This window comes from Strigops habroptila, chromosome 8 (assembly GCF_004027225.2).
Source record: "Strigops habroptila isolate Jane chromosome 8, bStrHab1.2.pri, whole genome shotgun sequence".
In the NCBI taxonomy this organism is placed as follows: Eukaryota; Metazoa; Chordata; class Aves; order Psittaciformes; family Psittacidae; genus Strigops; species Strigops habroptila.
Window position 1 is genome coordinate 5,399,934 of NC_044284.2, and position 24,535 is coordinate 5,424,468.

The window sequence follows — 24,535 nt, forward strand, 5'->3', positions numbered from 1 at the left end:
ATGGCAGTGCTTTTTTCCTGGAGAGGAACACTACCACATCTGCATACTTTAGCAGTTAACAGGATTTCCATGAAACAGGGCTTCTACTTAATAGACTTGTCAGAATGACATGAGTGAGACAAGTCAGTTCTTGTAAAGCACAAGTGAGGAAAGGTCATACTGTCAAAAAGACATTAATGCCAACTGTAGCTGTTGTTTTCTTGTGCGTGGAAGCCTGCTGAGCTGTGTGCCAAGGTACTCAGCTACCTGGTGCATTGCAAAGTAAAAAACCTCTTCCAATGACTTAAAGAGCAAGCAATATGCAAACACAGCTTACACTGGCTATTAAATATAGCTGTATATACAGGACTGAGAACACATAATAATCTCACTTTGGTATGAAGCGTAACAGACCACCTGGGCACACACAGATTCTAAGCGTGAAACATTTAATTGCGAAACATACCTATGAGCAGATAGCTCTCTGATTGGTGAGCCTTCAAAGGGAATCTTTTCTCCAGAACATGATCCAAACAAGCTGGCTGGCTACCACTTTTCTCTTTGTTTCTAGGATAAACAGAAATGCAAACAAAACCATATCGATATATCCAAAACTCTTAACATACATACCTAGTTGCCAGATTATATCATAAACAGTGCAAGGATCATTAGCTTCCCACTTGGGCAGCTTATAAGAATAAAAGGTACTTCATGCTGTTGTGGCAGCAATGAATGGGCTATAACGTGTGACCTTGCAGCATTTGTGAGGCTGTTTCTTAGAGTGTTGAGTCTTTTTAAATGAAACATTTGATTTGGACACTGAAATTAGGATCCATTATGCCATACTTGGCATTTTATTGCACAAGTCAAATATGGAAAGAAAGACTTCTCTGGAGCAGCAAGAAGATTTTATTTTAATCCTTTGTTTCATTCTAGTCAAGATTTGCTAAGAACAAGCTGCATTGCTGTTGTGCTTCTAGAGCCTACGTTTGCTCTCACTCATTTGCTAAGAATCATCAAACCCTCATACCTAGTCTCCCCCATCTAAAATCAGAGTGAAAATTTACATCACCTACAACAGGAGCTGAAAGAGTTACCTCACTTCACTCCATAAGGACAGCAAAATTAAAGTACCTCAAAAGATTGCCCCTGAGTATGCTCTGCTCCGGGGACTGCATGCTGGATAGACCAAGACTAAGCCTTTTTGCAGTTTCTGGTTTTCCTTCAGGAATGCTTGGCTCTTTTTGTCGGACTGGAGTTACACCATACTTTTCCTCTAGACACCTGAGAGGCACAGTCCTGTTGATAGGCTGAAAAATAATTGCTCCACTCTGCTTTGATATTGGTGTGCGATTCCCAACATAGTATCTAACTAAGCCAGGGATGCTGTCGAAGCTTTCCAGTTCAAGCTGATACTGGACACGGCAGTAGGCTTCATTGAGTCTTAGAACTGTTCTGTTGATTTTAAAATGCTGCGAGGTATTTTTCCATTGACAGGTAAGAACAAAGTTCCCAGGGCTGGAGAGAGAATCCCTGATCAGAAAGTCTCCATCTCTCTGAACCAGGCCTTCTGCCACCTTTGAGGAAAAAGGATTATGCAAAAAAAGACTTTCAGAATCAGAAAACAAGTGGTCAAACAACACATTGCAATAAAATATTTTTAAACATAGGACTTCGTTTGGCTGCTCTGGAAGGACAGATAAAGGCAGAAATATAAAGCAAAGCATGAAGTGCAGTAGAAGAATCATGTCTCCAATATCAAACAAAAGAGCTTATCCCATGGCAGAGATCTGAAGGGGCTTCTTGGAAAATGCCCAGCAGCATGACCCACATTTACATATGCGCTTCCTTTAGTTTGCTAATAGAACATAAGGCATGAAGGGAAAGCAATGACTCACGATTTTAGACTTCAAAGCATCTGAATAGACAGTCACACTGACATTTAGAAGCCTACTTACTACAGGACCCCAGAATTGTCTTTTCTTTATTACCTTCAGTGACAGAAGCTTTCATTTTTTATTCTTTGTGAATACTCCATAGTACTAGGAAGAGTCAGAGCAATCCTGTTTTTCCTGTTCTGCGTTAGTCCTTTCATGTGATCAACCCTGCATCTAACAGTTAATCTTGGCTGCAGTGTCCGTGGGTGCTGTGCGGACTCTCCTTACCGAGAGGAAGGGCAGCCCGCAGCTCCGGCCAGAGCCGGGAGCCCCGCAGGGGGAGCTCCAGGCGCTCTGGGAACCGCAGCTCCAACTCAGCCACAGCTTTAACCCATTTTAACTACGTTTGTAAGGAGTAACATTAAGTCATTGCATAGATTTTGTTGTGGGTTTTTTTTCCTCTCCTCCCCCAAATTCCAAGTGCAAGAATGTAAATAAACAAGAACATCTGAGGTTTGGTTAAGAATACTGAATCAAATTAATATCAGTGTGCTCGAACAACACGTTCGATAGTATTCTCATATAAAGCTTAAAATCCATTTCTACCTTTAATTACACAAACCATGAAGTATCTGTATTTTCCACCGTTGTCTGCCCTGAATCTTTTCCCAGCCTCATGTTATGCCAAGCTGTGATAAATACCATAGCTTTCACACAAATAAGCATTATGTTTCTACTAAATTAATGCAGATATGAGAAATGTGTATAGTACTTTAGTGCAATTCTCCTTGTCTATAAAAGCTCAAAGCACAACTGGCAATGCAAAGGCCACGTACCTGCCAAGGAATACGTCCATGGTACCAAGCATGGCTACGCAAGTCTTCACTACTCAACTGCAGTTCTTCCTCTAACTCCTTCTTCAGCTTTTCTGGGCTGTTGTCCATAACCTGCCTCTCCCTAGAAAACTGTAATAAAAGATTAAAAGCTTCAACTGTGCCAAGTTTAGTGATTAACATTTTACCTGGGTTATAACTTCCATCACATGATCTACACCAGCCACTGGAATGCAGGTGCCGCTTTCAGCGAGCTGGCTTGGCTTCACTCACTGCATTTGTAAAATCCAGCATTCAGTGAGATAACGTGTGATTGTTACACACTGCACAGAACAGAGCACAGTGTTCTGTCTGCACACCAAGCTAACAGTGACACACCTACAAAGGCACTTTTCTTACTTCCTCTTCCCAACAATAATTCTAACTATACCCCCAGAAATGGAGCCGAACCCAAATGCCCTCCTCCAATACTCTTCCTCCTATTTAAACTTCCTTTTTCAATTCAGATAGTTTCTCCCCCATCCCCTTTGAACCCATCCAACTAAGAACATTCCAAATGCATCGAAACAGGCTGGACAAATATTTCTGTTGCACTAAATTCAGTTTGCCAAAGTAAATTTTCAACCTTAGAGGGCTTACTTCTAACGGTCATTAAATCTGCATGTCCATGATGTTCCCTTCTTAAGGGGAAAAGCTCCTGTTGCCCAATAGCACAAAACACATGAGAACTGCTTAGAGATAACTCCATCACCACTATACAACTACTATAAAGTTTTCTGGAAAGTTTCCAGCTTTGTCTCTTCTTAGGGTACAGGGACCACCCTGGCTCACAAGTCCTTCTTGTGGATGCAGTGTTGCTAACAAAGTAACGTGCAGTATCTCCTCTAGAGAGTTGTCATGTTCTCTTTCACAGGCACTCAGTGGAGGGGAAGTTCTTTGGACTTCCTTACATTCCCCAAGGGCTGGGGACTCCAGCCCACCCTTACTGTTGCTGAAGAGTGTCCAAAGACTAAGATGCTCAAGAGAAACAGGTTCACTGCAGGATATTCTATGCATTGTAGAGTATTGAATTCTATGTATTCAATGTAGAATATTCTCCACTGATCAAAGTATACCCTCTCTTAAAAGAAAAGTACAGGGAGGGAGTGAGGGTGAGAGAGAGGGGCCTCCAGCTGGAGTACTGACTAAAATCCAAGATTTTGCTCCAGTGTGTTATGGATTTTTTCCTTAGGTCTGAATATGAGCCAAACCCCACAGGTTCCCTTCACTGACACACTGATGTAAATATGCAACCCATGCATTATTCAAACAAGAACTGGGAATGCTCGCCCACCAATCCTGTTCTCTCCATGAACCCTGCTCTCTATAGTATTTCCTTCTTCATAGTGAGCATTCACAGCACCTATCCGTGGGAGCAGGTGGCACACATTTAGCACTTCTTTCAACAATCCTCCCTGTGATTTCAAGCAGACTGAATTACAACAGATTACTAGACAGCAGATTTTTGGTGGAATAATGCCAGAAGAGGCATTCTGCTGCCAAGACTATTTAAACATGCTGGGAGCCCAGAGAAATTCTGAGATAAATTCTCCTCTTCTCCCTGCTTTTCTCAGAGAAAACTAAGGCTTTTCATAGTCAAATACAAATGAGCAAAGCAGCTAATATAGGAAGGCAAAAGATAAAAACCACCTGGTAAAGAATCACTTTTCACCTCAGTTCTGCTTCTATGAACCATAACAGGGTGATATATATCCATACAAATGTGGTTCAAAACAGACAAGCATCTTCAACAAGGAGTAAATCCTTCGTGCTTTCGTACAGCCAAGGTCTCTCACCAACTCCTCCCAAGCTTTGCGAGAAGAAAAGCCTGTGCAGGAAGGAACCATGCCACAAAAAACCCCAAAAGACCTTCACTACAAGGGGTCTTTCATAAAACCATGTACAATGTGAAGAGATTAAGTTACTAGGTATGGAAAGAGTCATAGAAGATGCTTGGTGAGCACTCAAGTCCAAAAGCATATCAAAATATCAAACCATAAGCCAAGTAAGGCCAAAAAACCCTCTCCACCCCAAACCTCTGTGACCCATCACACTAACATAGCTAAAGGATCAGCGGCACATACCTCCTGCCTTCATTTCCCAACTCAGATGGCTGGGTACACATTTACAGCTGACTGGCATTGATTCCAGGATTAACAGTTAGCCACATCTTACTGAATAGACATTTCACTGCCACATCTTACAGAATAACAACAAGTATTTAGCATTTACATAAACGGAAGGTAGAGTGAAGAACGCACACATTAAGTGAAGATTTTTCAAGAGCACCTTTCCCCTGACCACACAAGGAATTGGCTGGGGAAATTTTCAAGCACCCCCTCCAATCTAAACCACTGCATTTGGTTGTAATGGCATACAAATCTCTCACATTCATAGCTGTGTTTTTTGCTGATCTTCTGAAAGGAACTACTGCTTTAATTGTAGCGAATTGTATTTACGTTTTTGAAAGATGCTTTTGACTGAACAGGAATCTTGAAACACAGAAAATTACTGTATGGATTGTTACCATCATTCCAAAAGCATATCACTGCACCTCAGTGGTAGGCAAAGCTATTGTAAATGGAACAGACTGCAACATACAAATGCAATAACTGAGTTTGCTTAGGAGAGCTAGATCCTTATCCAACAAAAAGATCTATACATCTTGGTGTATGGGCTAATTTCGTCCATTGTACTGACACAGATTATCTTAAAAACCCAGGATGATCAAGTTACAGATACACTTGAATTACAAATACAGCAGAGAAATCTAGAACTTCTTCCGGTTGTTCAACAGATTTTTCACTAGTCAAATGAACATGAGACACATACTGCACTTGAAATATATCTAGCAACACAACAAGAAAAACATTTAAGGAATCCAAACCAACCAAATTGCTAACATTCATGATTATTGGTTTGTTAAAAATCCCCTCCACTATGGTCTACCACACTGAGCATACTCTGATTGCCAAAGGTCAGACATCTCCTTCGATGAAGCAAACATGCTTCAATAACCCTTACGCAACTCTGAACTTAGTGGAAGCACTCCTGTGGCTAGCACAAATCCCAAAATACATGGGGGGGAAAGTGCCTAGGTAAGCAAGTTTAGTAATACCATGCCTTCCTGGACAATTTTTTGTTGGTTGAGGCCAATTTCTTATACAACCCCTGTCCATTAAAGGAGAAGTGTGACCGATGAACTGACTGTAATCATATCAGCCTAAGCCTTTCTATGCTAAACACTGTACCCAAGGTCCCTGGTCCTGCAAGAATCTCTGCTCAGGCCCACAGCACGCAAGTAAGGGTTCAAAAATCACTCCCAGCACAGCCTGCACAAGCATGTTAGTCAGTAAATAAGGAAGAGTGTAAACTTAAAACAGCATAGTTAAATGTGGCAACTGGCTTTCTTTTAAAAGAAAAAGTGACCTCTTCCACACAACATGATGCAGATACTTCAGCCTCATTTCCCAAGAGCACTCAAAAGCTAATGGGCAGTAATGGTATGCTGTAAATTTGCACTAACTTCATAGTGACAAACCTTCATTTAGCAGTAAGTCCTCATTTTATTTCTTTGTCTAAGGCACTGTCTTCACTCCTACCCAATGAGAGAGAGAAACCTGAATTTATATTTACAGCTAGATAGTGAAGTGGATGGTAAAAAGAAAGTTAAAGAAAAGTCTAGGGCAAAAATTAAAAGACTTCAGTATATTCTGCAACAACACATGGTGGAAGCAACACAGGGAAGCTTCCAGTTTAAATTCTTTAGGATTTCCAAATAGTAATAACCCACTCAGAGATCCCTGTAATATAAAAGCAAATCAAGAACTCTTTTCCAGTCCAGATGCTTTTCCCGACCTACAAAGAACTCCCCCTAAGTATGTGCTTTCCAGAACTGTTTGTTCACATTTTAGTTGCATTGTTTCCAGTCCTGGTGCTATTTTAAGATAATTCTGCTAAGCTGAGCTTTTTGTGAACAGGTCTTTAAAAGAAAAATACAAAACTATCAAGCAATACAGCATTATCAGCCTCTGGCAGAAGCCCTCAAACCTACTTACACACCCAATGGAGAACAGAGAGCCAAGAGTTTGGGGGGGGTGGGAGGGTGGAATTTCCAGTCACTAATTTTAGCAGTTTTAATAAATGTCATGCAGGTTTATTATATTTCACAAAGGATTTCTACTTCAGGGCCATTAAACTAGAAGCAGACTGTGCTTACAGATGTAACAAAGTACCCTTGATGTCACATACTATTTTGTATTTTTTTCAGGCCAATGTTCGTCTAGCATACAAATATCAAAGTTTAAGGAAATCAAAATATGGTCGTAGTTAGGGTAAACTTGAAAAGGAATTGATCTACCACAATATGCTGTAGTTGTGAAACTTGTGAACACATTTTAATGGTAATTACTCACAATAATCTGTTGTTTGTGCATCCAAGGGGTTACTTTCGTTTGATTGTTTGGCACTCTTCAAAGGAAACTCACAGTAACAAGCTCTTGTGTCAACCATCCTGGCTGAATTTCTTACATCAGAGTGATTTTTAATTGTGCTGAATAACCTACTGTATGAGGCTGGTGGTAAACAAAATAGAAGTCCCACAGTTATTTCTGTTGCCTACTGGCAGTGGACTCTTTCCTCAGTTCATATCTCCAACAACTCCAGTGAAGTACACGTACCAGTGGAACATCAAAACAGCTGAGATGAGAATCACACAGGTTTCTACATATATATCCAAGGTTGTGTCTTATGTGCTGTAGCTTTCATGGTTTACCTCCACTGTTATTAATTCTTCTCTAAGGTGACTAAGTGGGTTGGGTTTTTTTGGTTGGATTTTCTTGTTTGGATTGCTTTTGTTCTTGCTGGTTGGGGTTTTTTTAAACAGCTTGAATTATGAGGGAAAGACTTTTACTTTTTAGACACAGTCTGGAAGTGGTCCAAAATCTGTCAATGTTAGATCATCTCCTTCAGTTCTGATAATGTGGAATTTCCCATCACCTCTCTTCCTATCCTTCTGGCAAAGTATTATGTACTTAAATCACAGCCAAGGACTGTTACAGGCACACAGCTAAAGGTGGCCACCATTTCCATCCAATCTCAATTATTTCCTGGTGCTTTGCACAGCTCTGCCAGCTGATGTTTAAATTAGCCCAACAGGCAGCCTTGGAACCACCTGAGCTCATGTTGCCTTGAAGGATTCAGGAAAAAATGAAAAAGGAGGTAATTATTAGGGATAAATAAGAACAGCTCTATGCAAACTGAAGTGTGATCTGATTGAGAAAATAAGCCAGTGCCTTTCTTAAGCTTTCAGTAAATGCACTTCATCTAACTAGACCAAACCTATTACAGCTCTCTCCCAAATCTATCTTTTCTCTAACACTAGAGGCCTGCTACATTTGCTTAAATGCAACACGAACTCTGAACTTTCTGACCTTGTAAAATCTCTAGGTCCTACAGAATCTCCAAATAAATGAGGAGAGATGGGAGATACTTTGTGATTCATCAAAACCTTAAATTTTGCAAGATTTACATAGCTTTTAGCCAAGTGAACAATCTAACAGCAAGACCAACGAACAGAAAAATGGGAAGGGGGTGCTGAGGCAGGGACAGGAAATACCAAGAGGGAAGACAAAGATGTGAAACAAGGAACAAAGGGATGGATGCACAGACACTGGACACTAAAAACATCTGGAAAAGTGAAAAATGAATGAAATTTTTCTGTTTCCAAACCATTAGAGAGCAATTAACTTATTCACACAAAAAATGAACATTCTCTTGTCAAAGTTCCAATTCTGGATCAAGATATACTTCACCAGCTGCAGAGATCCCTTAAGTCTCTAAGCCTGTGCTCTTGTGATCCTGATCAGAATAACTGACTGGCACTACAAGTGTTACTTTTTAAAATATACAGTTACATCAATTCATAATATGTTTTAATTTTAATTATAATGAGTACAATGTATTTAATTTCACTTATAATTCTACTAATCAGCCATCAAAACCAACAGACTTGCACCACGCATTTAAAAGAATACCCATGCGCAAACAGAGAACATTCTTGTTGGTCTTTACTTTCTCCTGTACAATGAAGTAGTATCATTAGCCAAGAACACATGGACAGAGTTATTTCTGAAATACTTTTTTTGAGAAAGAACTAATGGGGAAAAGGGAGTTTCTAAATTTAGCAAACCAGTTTCTGATTAACTTGTAGATTTTGAACAAGTGTGGCAATGTTCTTCACAGAGGCAGTTTTCCTTCATTTTCCAGAGCACACAAAGTTCACGCAGGAGGATGGTAATCTTGAAGCCACAAGATTTCTGTGTGCTTGTTTAGGTAACAAGTGAGAACTTTAGAGGTTACTGATGAAAAGGTAACAAATCACCATGAAAACTTCCATTGTGACTGTGACAGCTCTTTCAAATCAAATAAACTCCATCACGGGCATGTTCTCAGCCTGCCTGACATTCACAGAAAAGCTGCCATGTTTTATTACCTAGTGAGGTATTTGTTTGGGAGGAGGAAAATAAAAAAGGCTTATAGTTCAGACTAATGTTAGTGGAAGGTAATGGAAAGACTTAATTTTAGTGCACTCTGCATCCACCTTCCACTACAACGCTACACTGAGAACAAATCCTTAACTTTCTAGATGACGGCATCCAGAGCTAGGAAGCCAGCCTCATTTCTACAATATGGATCCTGAGAAATCCTGAGTTTGAGTTAGCCAAATCCTAACCTCTTCACTCAGTGAACCTTGGGGATTTTGACTACCAAATCAAAATGATTTTACAAGTTGTGCAAGTTTTTAATCTGAGAAATATCTAAATGAAAGCTATTACCAAGAAGTTAAATGAGTAGATATCTGCTGGGCAACATTCCCATTCCCATTGAACACAAAACACTTGCAGAGTACCAGTGGTCCCTGTGTTACCTATATATTTAAGATAGACAGATATCTATATAAGATATATAGATATACAGAGAGAGTATACTGCAGTGAGAGTTTGATAAACTGTATACAATTACAATTACCATGGGAAATTGAAAAACAATTACATAGTATCAGACTCTTCAAACCCCAAACTCAGCAGGAAGGCAATGCGGGGATCAAAGTTCAGGGAGCTATACAATATTTGACATCATTTAGCTAAGTCAGCCTCTGCCCATCTGGCCCTCCTCAACACCACCACATCTAACATCAAAAAGGCAGACCCACAATGCTGGGTGGTGATGACTTATACTCATGTTATCAAATCCAACTGCCTCCACGTACATGCTGAAACTGGATACATGAAGCCTGAAGATGCCAGCGAAACAGATTTAGATTATCACATACTGAAGAAATATTAATTAAGATCTACTATCTATAAAAAGTATTTGCAATTCATCCAAGATAAGAGATGGCACTTGCAATAAGTAGCTACTTATAAAAGGCTTCTTACGCATGCCACATTCATAGCATTAGTTCATTACCCAGTAATGTGCTAGATCAATGTGCTGGAAGTTTTAAAACTTGGCAGACCTGATAATTTGAGTGGCTTTCCCCTTTTGCATAGCTTCAGCTGAGGGTGAATCACAGCAGAGAACTAACAATGAAAATATGTGAACTTCAAGGTCTTTCCCTCCAATCATGACAACCATACTAGCTACAACTAGAAAACCCTGTCTTGTGGCAAAGTTAACTTGATTAATTTAGACCTCTTCATTTTTTAAGTCACCATTTATCACTGGTTTAGTCTTAATTCTTCCCAAAAATGCGAAAATTGAACAATATTTTGTCTTGGAAGTGGCATAAGTCACAATTTAGAATTCTCCTAACTTTTTTTTCTTTTGAATCACAAACAGGAAGCCCTTGCCTTGAAGTTTCCCTTCATTTTCCTCCAATGTAGAAGCTGACCTTAGCTATAAACAGCTATTAATACCAATAGGGTTGTAAGAGGTACTGACACATCATAACTGAAGAATGAGTTGATCCATATTTGAACCTTCCACACTGATCACTGTATTTTCTATTAATCTATGAGAAAACAAACAAAACATCTGCTATCAGGATCCTAATTTCACACACTAAAATTAAGTACAGCAAAATGTGAGCACTCAAGTGCTGTAGTGTTTCCTGTGTTTTGACAGAACACAACAAGGCATCTCTGAGCTTGGCCACATACTGTTTGCCATTAAATCGGACAATACAATTACAACTGAATGCAGCAAGAAATCTGAATCTCTCAGAGGTAGCTGCAGAATTCAGCATGCTGCTTTATGGATCAGTTTGGTATTTCATTACAATTGTAATTACTATTATAACCAAGCATTCATCTCATTTTGCTTGAGGTGCTATATTTTCACGAATTAAGTAAGAAGCTGTCTTGGCTCAGGTGTTCAGACCATCCTAGGCACTTTGGCATTTCATGGAACATGCATCATTTGGCCCCAAGGTACAGACCTTACTTGATCTGGCCACCAGCTGTTTGTATACCTACAGCCACTTTCTCTTCAGCAAATGCATCCTACCATCAGAACACCTTAAAATAGCAGTTCATCAGATTCAACTAATGCTAAATCCGCATGCTGGAACGCATGCATTCAAATCTATTTTAAATGCTGCAAATCTCTTTAAATAGAACCTTATTTTTGAAAGAGCCCAGCTGTAATTTGTTTCTACATAAAAGGATTTATTTTTTACCCTCCATACACCAAACACTATTAATGTTTCAGTTTCTCTAGAGACTGTATGGATTAGACTAAATGGAAAGTTGCCATGACAACACCACCGTTATTTTAGGTATTAGAAATTCATGCCAAGTTAAACAAAGGGCATGCGTGGTCAAGAACAACAATTTTATAACTGTTCTGACAGCCAACAATAAAACCCAAGGTAATTTAAAAAGTTTTAGAACAGAAGAGTTGAGCCTTATCCTTAAAATTGCAAGGAAAGTGAATATTAATTACAGTAACAGGAGAGCTGTTTTAGCTCTATTCTGATGATAACTTTTGACATTTGTGCCAGTGTGAAAGAGAAGACAGTCTGATCAGAGTCACTTCTTCACTGTGTCCAAAAGACTGAGCCCCACATCCCACTTTCAGAAAGGGACAGTTAAAAGGTTAAATCACTGGAGGAGGGAGAAGGGGAACAACTGTTCCCAACTTTTAAGTGCCTCCATCAAAGTTTGAATGCTGGCAGGCCAGAAGATAGCAACCTTCACATCCTTTCTCATTGGAAGCACTCCACAAAAATCTATACACATTCCACAGTGATTTACAGAGCTGATGCTGTTACTCAAAGAATAATTCAAGCATAAATCTTAAATAAAACGATATAAGAGCTTAGGTGTAGCTCACAGACCCTCAGAAGCAGTTAGGTACCCCACCTAACTACTTCTACTATTCAATTCCCGAGTCACCTAAACATTTCAAGCCACACTTACAGAATTGTCTATAAAGGCTTTTTCTGTGTATACAGTGCATACAGTGCATTTTTGCATAAAGTGAAAGATGTCCCTGCCTATGGCAGGAGGGTTGGACCAGATGATCTTTAAAGGTTTCTTCCAACCTAAATCATTCTGTGAGTACATAATTTTGTAAATTTTGTAATTTTAAAAGTTCTAAAATAAAAGAACAAGTCCAAAATTGTCTGAAGTGTTTAAAAACCCCTGATCTTATGAGCATAGTTTACTGTGTTTTCAGTACGTAGGTGAAAAAGTTAGGAAACCAAGTGGTCTGATCAGTTAATTTCTAGAAACTTGAAGCTTTGCTAAAATGCTCTTCAGCAAGTCCCAAACCAGGGCATTTTGAACTCAGTGCCTAAACATAAAGACAGTCAGCTTCAGGCTCATAAAACTGAAAGTTGTTTAAGCTTCATCTGAGACAAGGGTGAATTCTAAAGATATTCTTTAGAACAGAAACACACTGTACCCAACCATCATATAAAAACAAACACTTCTGAACAAAACCTAAAAGCATCACACAGAAGCACACTGTGTTATTGAAAAAGGGCACCTACCTTGACTCTGATAATAGACTTACGATGATAAAAGCAGCAAATAGCTGCAATCAGCATTTGAAAAACATTATAATCCTTCGGCATTTTCAGTTCTGCTATTTGTGGTTCCTCAAGGCTGAAGATAAACAGCCACTACTAGTAGTTTTCCGAGGTTTAGCAAGCTTTTTAGTATCACCACTGCCTGCTAGAGCTGCTCACCCCCTACTCACGTATCAGTCCGGGACACTTTCCACAGCCGAAGCTGACACTATCAACTCAGTGGCCGCTGGCATGCTTGCTTCCAGCATGCCATATAGAGAGTGCCAGAAGCCTCATGTGATCTGTTTCACTCACCAGTGAAATCCTAGCTCTTCTATCTTGGTATCCCCTGGCTCAGAGACGTATTTCAGCCACCGGCTCAAGCCAAACTTCTCTTCTTGAAGAGATACGATACCTGACTGTCTCCCTGTGCTGATAAAGGCTTAATCAGTTGCTCCAGCTCAATCACACATCATCTCTATCTGCATCATCAACAATACATATATCTAAAACACATAAAGGGAAAAAAACAAAGAGGAAAAGCAGCTGATTACTGTTTGATGACTGTTCCTCTTCATACTCAAATAAGAATTACATCTTTAGAGCTTAGGTAACCAAAGAAAATGATAAATATGTTTATTTTTAATTAGGAAGCTTCTGGCAAGCAGTCCTTGGAAAAAATAGCACAAAATCAACACTGTCAGCATGAACAGTATTAGTGGTGCAACCAAGGTACCTTTAGTATTTAAAGCTAGCAATGGACAGCTTCAGCTTGGTCATAGTCCCATGGGATTGTGCAAAATGCTAGAGAAAAAGAACTGAATTCAAGAACACTTCTGATTTGGCAATACTAAAAATAAAAAACAACAATTTTATTTATGATCCTATTCTCTCGCACAGTGTAATCCATAGCTTACTGACCAGTAAATCACTCATCAAAGAATCCATCCTCCATACCTCAAGGCCGTCTCAATAATGCAGGCAAAAGGCAAATAACTTGGCTAATTACAATAGCTGTTAGGGATAAGACCTCACCTCTGTAAGAGCTCTGTTAACAGCATTGATGAAAGGAAACAAAATGCACTGGATTGAGGGGTACAAGAAAGCCTGTAACACTTAAAAAAGAGCAACTTTAAAGAGATCAGCCATTTGTAACTGGGATGGTACCAGAAAGTCCAAAAGTCACAGATATTTCGGATCAGTCCCAAGGAGTGGTTAAAAGGAAGAGTTACTTGCCTTTTTGATCAGTAACAAATACATTCTATAATTAGGAGGGCACATATATTAAATGCTTATTGATGTCCTCACATATTACTTGCAAGACAATACTTCTCACCTAATAATAGAGCACTTCCTTCCTACATTGACTGAACAATGTGCCTGCATTGAGCGATGGGACTTGGCACATAAACCAAGCAGCAGCACTGGAATTTACACAAAGATTCTCAATCATCACCAAGAATAAAACCCCACAACTTTCCTAAAAACTGAGGGTTGGAGTGGCTGTCCTGATGGAGTTCAACATGAAGCACTTTACAGAAATTAAAAACCAACACCCAAGTCCCTACAGTAGGATGATGCAGTACTTGTGACAATAGAGAGGATACAGTACCCTTTATCTGTTTCCTACTTTGTCAAGTTCTAGATTGTAAATCCAACCTTTACTGTAGTTCACTAGTTAACACACGCATATTTCCCCAGGCCTCAATAGCTTTATGCATACATTCATGTCTTACAGAAAGACCTAGTAGTTTTGCCACTTCTTGTATGACTTGTTTACCCAGGGATACACTGGAATAAGAACTGATATAGTTCTCTTGGTCTAGTTTGAACTACATAGTTCTCAATATAGTTCCTTCCCCGAAAACAAGTAGTAAAAACACAGGCGAGGCAAAGAATGAAGTTTTTGCATATGTACATATGTATGATACATATGTATCTTCCCAAACCTTTTCAACAGGACTTACATTCCCCCTCTAGTCTTTTCCCCACTGAGAGCAAAGGGACATAATGGGTCTATCTTCAACAGGTTCTCTGGGTTGTAGGCACAATCTCCCCCTTTCAATGGGAATAGCACCTCTCAATCTGGAAAGTAAATTTGGCCTAATATGTATTCAACGTGGGCGTGTCTATTTTTCATCTGAAAGGCTTGTTACTAAGCAGCACTGAAAAAAAGTTGAAGTGCTACATCCACAGCTCAACATGAACAGCAGGGCATAAATTACAAATGGTTATTGCCTGTTCCTTATTTCCTGTCTGTAATGGAGTAAGTAAAGAATCAAAAATTATGTATGCTGTGAGAATGCCAGAAATAATGAACCTTTACAAAATAATACTGTACGATTTCATACAACAGTTGCTGACACTTTTTATCAACAGTATTAACTGGCAGGAAAGAGGGTGCTTTATTTAGATAGTGAATCTCTTTTTTTTGAACAAAGCTAATGGGATTTTTGTTCTATTGAAGGTTAACATGACTTCTGCACATACAGTTCAATGAATGGATGACATTCTTAGGATTCGGAACCAGAACCTTTGCATGACACTGTGACACAGCAGCATGAAAATTAAGACTACTGAATCTCAAACAGTAGACGAGAAGCCTCTAGTGATAGTACGCTAGTTCCTGCACTGCTGGCTACCATGGAGCTGCTTTCAGCCAGCATGACTGAGAACAGCCTTCTGGCTGCTCCAAATTACACTTCATACATAGATAAGGTTTATACTTGTAAACTTTGACTCAGAGAAACAAAGGAGGGTTTAACCACATTTTCCCTCACCTGTCCTGCAACATTTTGCTGGTACTTTGGGTTCTTAGACTCTGCACATGAGAAATAAACCATCTGTTTCTTGCACCTTAGAAAATGCAATCTTTCTGCTAAGTCAAGTTATTGATGTATTTCTAATGCCCTCCAGCACCAACAGCTCAACTATCAGCTTTGTTTCTTTGTTTTCAAAGATTCTTGCCAAGAATCTTAAAATATTGATAATTCCTTCATCTGTTTCTAAGAATGGCTGGCTAGAGCAGTTTTCATAACTAAGCTTTTTCTGAAAGGACTTCTAAGTTCATAGAAATCAAGGCCCCATGAGTTTAAGGACACTTGATCGCGTATTCTGTGTTGAGCTCCTAATAGTCCATCAGGAAGAGAAATTAAGGTGTCTCTGCTGACCCTCTCTGTGTTATTACAAAGTCTCTAGATCTATTTAGGGTGTTTTCATGGTCTGGCTTAAATTACACTCACCCAGCACTGCATATTGGGACTGTTTCCCTGACACAGCTAAACCGCGTCCAGCTCCACTCCCAGCACATTACATACACAGGAGTTTGAAGCCTTCATAGTGGCTAGCGTGAACGTGCCCTGGGGGAATCCTCTTACGCTGCTTTAATTGTACAGGTTAAATAAAACATAATGTAGGGATAATTTCTCTAGGAGGGTTTGGTTTCTTTTTCTCTCATTACAACAATTTGGCTTCAAAGTTTTAAGTGGCTTTAGTAAAGCAACCGAACTCCATAAAAATATAAACACTTGAAAACTTACAAGCAGTCGGATCTACAAGAAGCTATTTTGAACCAAATACCACCCATGTTCATGGAAGTGCTTACAATTCACACACAGGATTTGTGATTTCATGTTACAGAGAAATAATTTCAGACTAAATTAGATGAGGGAATTGGTGGCTTGCCACTACTACGAATCATTTAAGGATTTAAATCAGCCTAACAATATTCAGTAAAATATATGTAATGCTTTAGATTTCTCTCCACTAAATGAAAGTAAACAATCCAGGCAGAAAGCCAGCTGTAAATGCAGAATGCATGGTGTACTGTTCAAAGGTCAACCACATACATCCGATATGATACAGCATGCACCCAATCCAGAGCACACTGCTTGCTGTGCTTGACTAATGACACCATACAGAATACAGATATGTCCTTATTACACAGTACATATGCATCCACATATGTTCTGAGTGCTTATGGCTATAAAATGGTACATGTAAGGTTGCGATAAGGTACAATATGAATAAAAATTTGAAAGAAAAGAAAAAAATCAAAGCATTTAAATCTTCAAATTGAAACATTCATCATTTTATACAGAAGGCTTTTCTCTGTAACTAGGTATTTGTTCCTTTTAATGTAAGAAAAAGTCAGGAAACAGGGAACAACTGCTAAATAGTTTGTCCACAGAAACAGCATCTTCACAATGCCCATTAACATTTAGTCTTAGTACTTAAGCCCCTCAGACATGGTCCATCACCTCTAACAAAGTTCTGTGGGGGATGCCTCCAAGTTCAAGCAGTGCCCAGCTGCTTGTTGGGCACTATAAACAAGCCAACTGCTTCTTTACAGCTGAACACTTTTTGAAGTGTAGAATAAGTGGAAGAAAGGGGATGACAACGTTGTCAGAAAGTGGAGCTTACTTTCATCTGTCCCTAACTCAACTGTCTAAAGTCTCACCACCCAGCTCATGTCCTGCCATACCTGTGTCAATTCTTAACAGAACTGACTCATTCATGTTCTCTTCTATAACCTCACTTCCTGCACGCTGTTGCTGCAGCTTTTGATCATAAATCAATAGATACAGCAGCAATTGTAATTACACTTGTTTGCATTGCACAGGCGTGGTATGGGAGAGGTCAGCATAATTTCTTCCTCCTCTCTATCGCAGTTCCGTGAGGCAAAGTCAGAAATATGCTGCAGTTGTTCAGGAAAAGTGAGAAAACAGAATTTGCATCTCTTTAGCTTTCCATGCTGCTTGAATAAAATATCTTTGAAAATCTGACTCATATAAAAACCCAGACTGACAGGTACAAGGAATATGCAGCCAACCACCTTACAAGCTTCCTACTAGGCCCTAATTTGCACTTTAAGACACCTAAATACCTTTGGAAAAATCTGATCTTTTATAACTAAACATACAAACTTTAAAAGTCATCTGGCAATAGGCACAATTTTCCTACTAGTCATCTTCCTTTTAAGAAGCCACCAGCAGGTATAATTGATCCTACCAAAAACTAGTACACATATTCTTGAGCTCCATCTACTGTCTGCCAAGCCATGTACAAACAAAGGAATTTTGTAATGCTTCACCTGTCTTTCCTTAAATTTATTCCTTGGATTGAGGAGGTGGGGGAGAGGAAGAAAGAAAATATGAACAGGCATGAACTTCCTTTTGTTCAGAATTAGTTCACAATTTATGGTCATATTTTCTTCTCTTCCTGCTGGCTGAGCTGTCATTAGTCTAACTTTAGCTTTGCTGGAAAGCACACAAGAGCTCTTCTTGCATATAAAAAGATGCCATTAACACAACTGCTAACTTCAGATTTCTGTTTGTGAAAGCTTCCCCAGTCCCGTCAAAATAAAGTCTGTGTTTGTCTGAGATTTATACCAATTCCAAATATAATTCAAAGATGAAGAAATTCTATAACTTCACTAGGGTAAGTGGACACATTTCAGAATCAGCTATTTGTTTAAAACTCCTGAATACCCTAAAATACTTCCTTTTTATACAAAGGGAGATTTTGGATGTTTACCACTTGAAAATAAAACTCACAAGTCACTTGGGCTCAAGCTCAGTTTTTCAAACGCCTTTATAAGAGACCTGTCTCCCTCTCACATTTTTGCACAATACACTTTGATGAAGCAAAAGCAACAAGCTCATCTCAGCTCATATACCTCCCTTTCAACAGGGAATTAACAGAAGATTTGAGGGCATGAAGATATTCTACATAGCCCACATAACATTATACTCTCTCATTTGTGTAGGTGCTTAGTTCCTAATAGTATCCAACACACAAAAATTTCAGATGACGCTACTCCTTTGTCACACATCTCTACCAATGGCATCACAACTGAAATGTACTAATGTTCCTCCTGCTGCCCTCTCCACAGGCCAAACTATGCGAATAGCATGTCTCCAAAAAGAGGCAAGATGTACAGACACACACAATGTACCAGTCTTAATCTAATTATTATCTACAAGCACAGCTCCAGGAGATTAGGAGCTTTACATCCATAGGTTTTATCAGTAAGAGTACCTGAAATGGCTATTAATAATCTGCCTTCCACTCCCCCTTGTGGTTCACATGCTTATAGACATTCGAAAACCAACTGCAGAAGGGCATTGCTGTGAAGGAGTTAAATATAAATATTTTCATGTCCCAGTCAGCTTTTTGCCATTCAGAATGGCCCAGCCACATCAGTAACTATCACCTGTAAGACATAGCTCCCGCGAAACAATACTGAAGCCCAAAATGAATACAAAAATAAATATTCCACGTAAGAGACACAGCTCAGCAACAGTCAAGAAAAGATCAACACAGAAGTTGATAGACTATAGTCAGATCTCTCCTGTTGTTAACAGTTTGAATATCTCACGTGAAAAGGAGTAAAATTCTGTGTGGCTTTCATACCCTTTTTTTATATATATATATATATATATATATACACACACATATACATATATGTGTGTGTGTATATATATATACACACCCCCCTATTCATATATGTATATAAAAGCCTACTGGAAGCTGCAAGAACTCCAGCTGATACCATCACACAGACAGAAAGATATCTTTTTCTTCTTGTGTCAACTGACACTAGTATTTGCACAGAAACTGAAAATGGAAAGAAAAAATATCAAACTGACTGTACAAGTACATTAAGCTTTGTGCCCTTTACTGCTTAGTCCCCACTCAGATCTTCAGATCCTTTTCATTACAGCTGGGGTTGCTCTTACCAAGATAGATATAAAATGTTCACTACTATAATATGGCAATACTATAATTCAGCACCTTTCTTTCTTCCCCACAGATATCACTTTTGTGGGAAACTGCATGTTCTTTTCTGACAAATGAGGCAATCCATTGCCTACTGCAATGCAATGGATTGGGTCCAGGATTACACCTTGGCTAAACTTGCTGCAGGAAAGCACCGTTGGCCAAAATGATCAGTCACTTCAACAATCACAGGATCTGACAGAAGATACAACAACTCTGTTTGCAACAAAAAAGGATCGCAAATCAAGGTGAAGCAGACAATGTCTCTCTCAATGTCGTAAAAGTAAAAACCACCCTTTTTTTTTTATCTTTTAAAGCATAAATGCACATCACCATTTAGTAGTATTTCCTTTCACTGACAATGTCATTTTGATTTGGAGATATTAACAATAGTAACATACAACTGCCAGCATTTGAGAGCCACAGGCATTAATATTTTGGTGAAAAAGGGTAATTCATTTAAATCCATGTTTCACAAGATCACTAGAGACAAGAATATTTCTTTGTACCTCAAAACTTCTACCCTGTGTCTCAGATTCAGACCTTTGCAGCTTATGTTTCACATCTCTGAATAAGGCTAACAAAGATACTGAAAAGATCAACTAAGTACTTACTGCTACTCGTATTACTACTGGTGCCAAGGAAATCAGTGCAAAGTAATTTTATAGACACTTTTCACCTCAAAGCTCAGTGCAATCTCAGTGCATGCAGTGGATTTTGATGACTCCAGATCAGACATAAGAGTTAATGAGGAATAATACAAGAAGCAGAACACATTAACAGGGTCAAATTCATGACAGGACAGATGTAAGATTAACCCTTAGCATGCAAATAGAGATAGCGCATGCTGCTCTAGGAATTATCAACATTTTAGATTTACCAAAGCATACTCAGCATTACAGAACATGCTCCATAAGCAAAATACCCTAAATTCCATTTGAGCATCAGGAGAAAGGAATGCAAGAGCAACTGCTAAAAGACTTCACAACAAAGGCCAGATTATAAAGCCACTATCGATTGACTTAAGTCATATGAGGATTCATAGAAAGAAAAAAGCCCTCCTCACAGTACCCTAAGAAAAAAACCCCAAACCAAAAGACCCTTCCCAAAACAAACACAACTTTACAAAACCCAAGCCAAAAAACCCAACAATCAAGCACAAAAAAAAGGAAAACATGCAAACACCAACAAAAAACCCCTCCAGAAAACACAAGACCCACCACCACACACACCCCCAGATCTCAGAGCTAATCAGGGCATTCAGGAATTGGGGTCTGGGAAAGAACAAAAAGCCTCAAACAGCAACCAGCTAACTTGGGAATTTCTCTACTAGGAAAACATGAACTAGGACAGCAGACAGAAAAGTGCACTCATTGTCTTGCAGAGCTGTAGAATCAGACTTCCTGCATTATTTACTGCAAACAGCAGCTTGGAGTTTAGTCATCACTTTGCACTCAAATGATTACAGAACTGCTGACTCAACCATCTTTTCAGAGATTAGCCTGTTGGTCAAACAAAATTCAACATGAGAAAATACTGAAACTTGGGTGCAAGATCCCATCACTAATTATGGGTAAACTACATTCTATTAAATAAAACAAGTTTTCACTAACTCCAAATAAATAGTGCAAGACTCTTATAATGATTTTAGGGAAATAACTACTTGAGAGATGTGGAATTTCAACTATATATCTTACTCCTTAAGTCTTTTCTGAAATCTTCCTGGGCTGCTGAAAACTTTTAGGAATAACTATCATACACACTTAACGAAATAGTTGCCCCTTACAAGCAGAGAAAAGACATATGTTATAAGCAACAAGCCTGGTATAGCACTAAGGAAAAAGTTGTGTTACCTGAAACTTTACTACTACCAGAACAGGATTAAAAGTACAAGACAAGATGATTTGTTCAAATTACTGCAGCAGCCAAAAGTTATCCCACTAGAAAATTAAATCAAGGTAGGGAAATCTTTTTCCACCATTGTGTGCCTCTGGACTAAAAAGCAACTAACTTCCAACAGGCAGACTACAGGCTTTTTAATACTACAAAGGTTACAACAGAATTATTATGAAAAATGGATTTTACTAGCTAGGACCTGATTATAAAAATACACACTGAGAGGGGTTTTCCTCCAGAGGGCAGTGTGTAACTACAACTACCCATCAAGCATCAAACCTGCAAGTGTTCACTGTGAGACAGGTCAATTTACGTATTCAACGTCACATTAGCTCTAACAGGATCTTATCTTCCTGAATTATACAGCTTATATACAAGAGGCAACTTCTGTGTAGTGATGTTTCTCAAGCTTCTGTTCTACTAAGTAGAGAAACATGGGAAAAAAGTTAAATATCTCTGACTGAACATCACCAACACCGGTAATGATTATTTGAGTTGGATGACAAACCCAGAATGAGAGGGAGAGATGCGTAAAGTCAAAGTCAGCTGTATGGGCATACTCCTTTTCTCCTCAACAAAATACATTCCATCTGATAATCCCACCTTGTGCGATGCTGCTGCCCTTGCTGCGGTTGCAAAAAGGAGGAAAAAACCAAACCAAACCACAACACACACCCACATAAAGATTCAAAAAGAACCTCCTGATCATTCGGTGCCCTAGTGTCAGGCATTCCTCAAAGCTCAGATACTTCACACATAACACTGTCAAACAATGCATAAACCCAGCAAACTTTCTGCTCACAAGTCACAACTCGTGTCTCAAAAGGCAAGTCTCCACAGGAGCGTGATACGCAGCAGCTCATACACTGCACTTGGCAACTTTTCCAGTGGGGTGGGGATTTCTCTAATATACATTTCCATGTCTAAAAAAGGCTCCTTGCAACGGAATTCCAATGTCATCAGGAAGAATTCTTTTCCAAACTGTGACTACTTATCATGCTGACATAGATTTTTTTTCCTAAACTTTCCCAACCATACATACATACACACACACTCTTCATGTTTCATAGTATTCTTACCTCATTATCTTCTTGGCACAGCCATTAGAATGATTGGAGTCAAACATGCACACATATATTTGATTGATATACAGAATATTATGTATTTGTGCAATCAACTATAACTAACTGCATCAATAAACCTCATCACCGGATCAAAGTTCTCTGAAGCTGAATAAAATTCACAAAATACTGTTCTATCTTGCAAAGCTACAAATAATGACCAATAGATCAGAATGTCATACAAAATGTATTTTCAGTTGCGCTCACAAAATGACAATAATTTCTATGACATTCTGCTTTCTAACAAAATCAAAGAGGAGTAAAAAGAGGGGAAAAATGAGCACTGTGGGGCAGAGACAAACAAGAATCTTTCAGTCGAACTTTGGAAGGGAATAATGTTTTTCTGCAGCTATAACTTCCTTAGACCAGTGACAGCTTTTTTCAAGTCTGAATCTAAATATAAGCTTCCCTTGTGATCATGCTGAGCAGACAATCAGTCATAAATTTGGGGGTTTTTCCACTAATAGATTAAACTCAAAAACCTCAGGCCATAATACTACTTATCAACTCATCACTGATATGTATTTCTGTAATTATTAGCACTATTCCCACAGGAAATGTGAAAGGAGGAGAGAAATCTGGTTTTTTTTATTTCCACCCTGATAACAGCCTTGATGATTACAGCACAGACTTCTATTAAAAGATCTTAAAGTATTTATAGTGAATAGGAATGGGACAGAAAGCTATCTTTAGTTCACATGAACTTGATGAAAACGACTCACAAGAAGTTCTCTGACACACTCAAATCTGCCAGCACTTGATCCTTTCCCCCCTGCAGGAGTCTGTTCTGTGGATGTGCAGTCTCAGGGTGTGGGAAGAACCTGCTGAGACTACCAATGGATCTATTATTTGGCTCATAAAACTTGTAAAAATCTCACAGAATGTACAACGTGCTATTGTGTCCGTAAATCTCTTTCATGACTTGGTTAGCAGCCCGACTCAAAGCAGCCTGGCCTGTTTTCTACCATAAAAGGGTTTTCTGAAAGAGCCATTTAACTGTGACCATGGTTTCAGCAAGACTGTGAAGACAAAGGAAGGGTTGAAGCCATATGGACACTTCAGTACTCAAGCTCCAGCAAATCAGTACTTCTTTTTTCCCTTAGAAGTTGCTTTTGCATAATGAGCTCTCTATGTACTGAATGAACTAATACATCAATATTCAAGGTGCAGGAAATTGCTATTTGTTACCTGTAATCTACATTAAAGTTTTAGAAACCACAGTGCATCTATTGAGAGCATTCTCTAATAGAAAACCTTCAGAGGATTATTATAATAATCAGCACTTTCTGTCTTTGATCTTGAACAGAATAGAACAGGAAAAAAAACCCCAATTTATTTTGCCTTTCCTCTGTCCAGAGTATTTCTAAATACAAAGAATTATTTATGTTACTTTTAGTCACCAGATTCTAGCAAGGAAAGGTATGTATAAAAAGCAAATTGGTACTCAGCTTGTAAGTTTGTCATCAGTCTCTGTGACTTATACAGCAATGCCTGCTTGTAGTCACTACTGCCACAACAAACACTATCATATTCTTTTCACTGGATTAAAAAAACCCAAACAAAACCCAAAACCTTGTTACTTTTCCACAAACCTGCATGAATTTTCTGCATTCTATTTACAGCAGAGTCCAGTTCTGAAGAGATGTTAATCGCTACCCATCAGAAGCACATTCTCCACAAGTATTAATTATCTTTCCCATGGGACTCACAAGAAACTCGGGTAGCATGCTGCAGGATAAGCTCTGTGCCCAGCTTCCCTTCTTAAAATGATGGTTTAAATTCCAGCTAGTTTAAAACTAGCTGCTTGTCTTGGAATAGAATGAGACTACGTATGTCTGTGCAGCTGACAAAGTGGATCAGTTATGAGGATGGCATATATTTGATCGTATTGGATCTTTCAAAACAGACAGCTACAATTAGCATGTCAGGGAGCAGCAAGAGTATAGCTGCTCCCGAAAGGAAGGGGTACCAACAGCACAGGGTGGACAACATGCT

The 24,535-nt window shown here is 39.0% G+C and overlaps 1 protein-coding gene across 5 annotated transcripts in view; it reads right to left on the reverse strand.

Moving 5' to 3' along the window:
• The window catches only part of BCAR3 (BCAR3 adaptor protein, NSP family member), a 59,938-nt gene that overhangs the window by 9,450 nt on the left and 25,953 nt on the right, over positions 1-24,535 (reverse strand). For all 5 annotated transcript variants that reach the window (XM_030496473.1, XM_030496477.1, XM_030496472.1 and 2 more), the window contains exons 4-6: positions 2,693-2,821; positions 1,114-1,556; positions 446-546 (exon numbers count right to left, since the gene is read on the reverse strand). In XM_030496473.1, the coding sequence (XP_030352333.1) occupies positions 446-546; positions 1,114-1,556; positions 2,693-2,821 (673 nt within the window). The remainder of the gene's footprint in view (positions 1-445; positions 547-1,113; positions 1,557-2,692; positions 2,822-24,535) is intronic.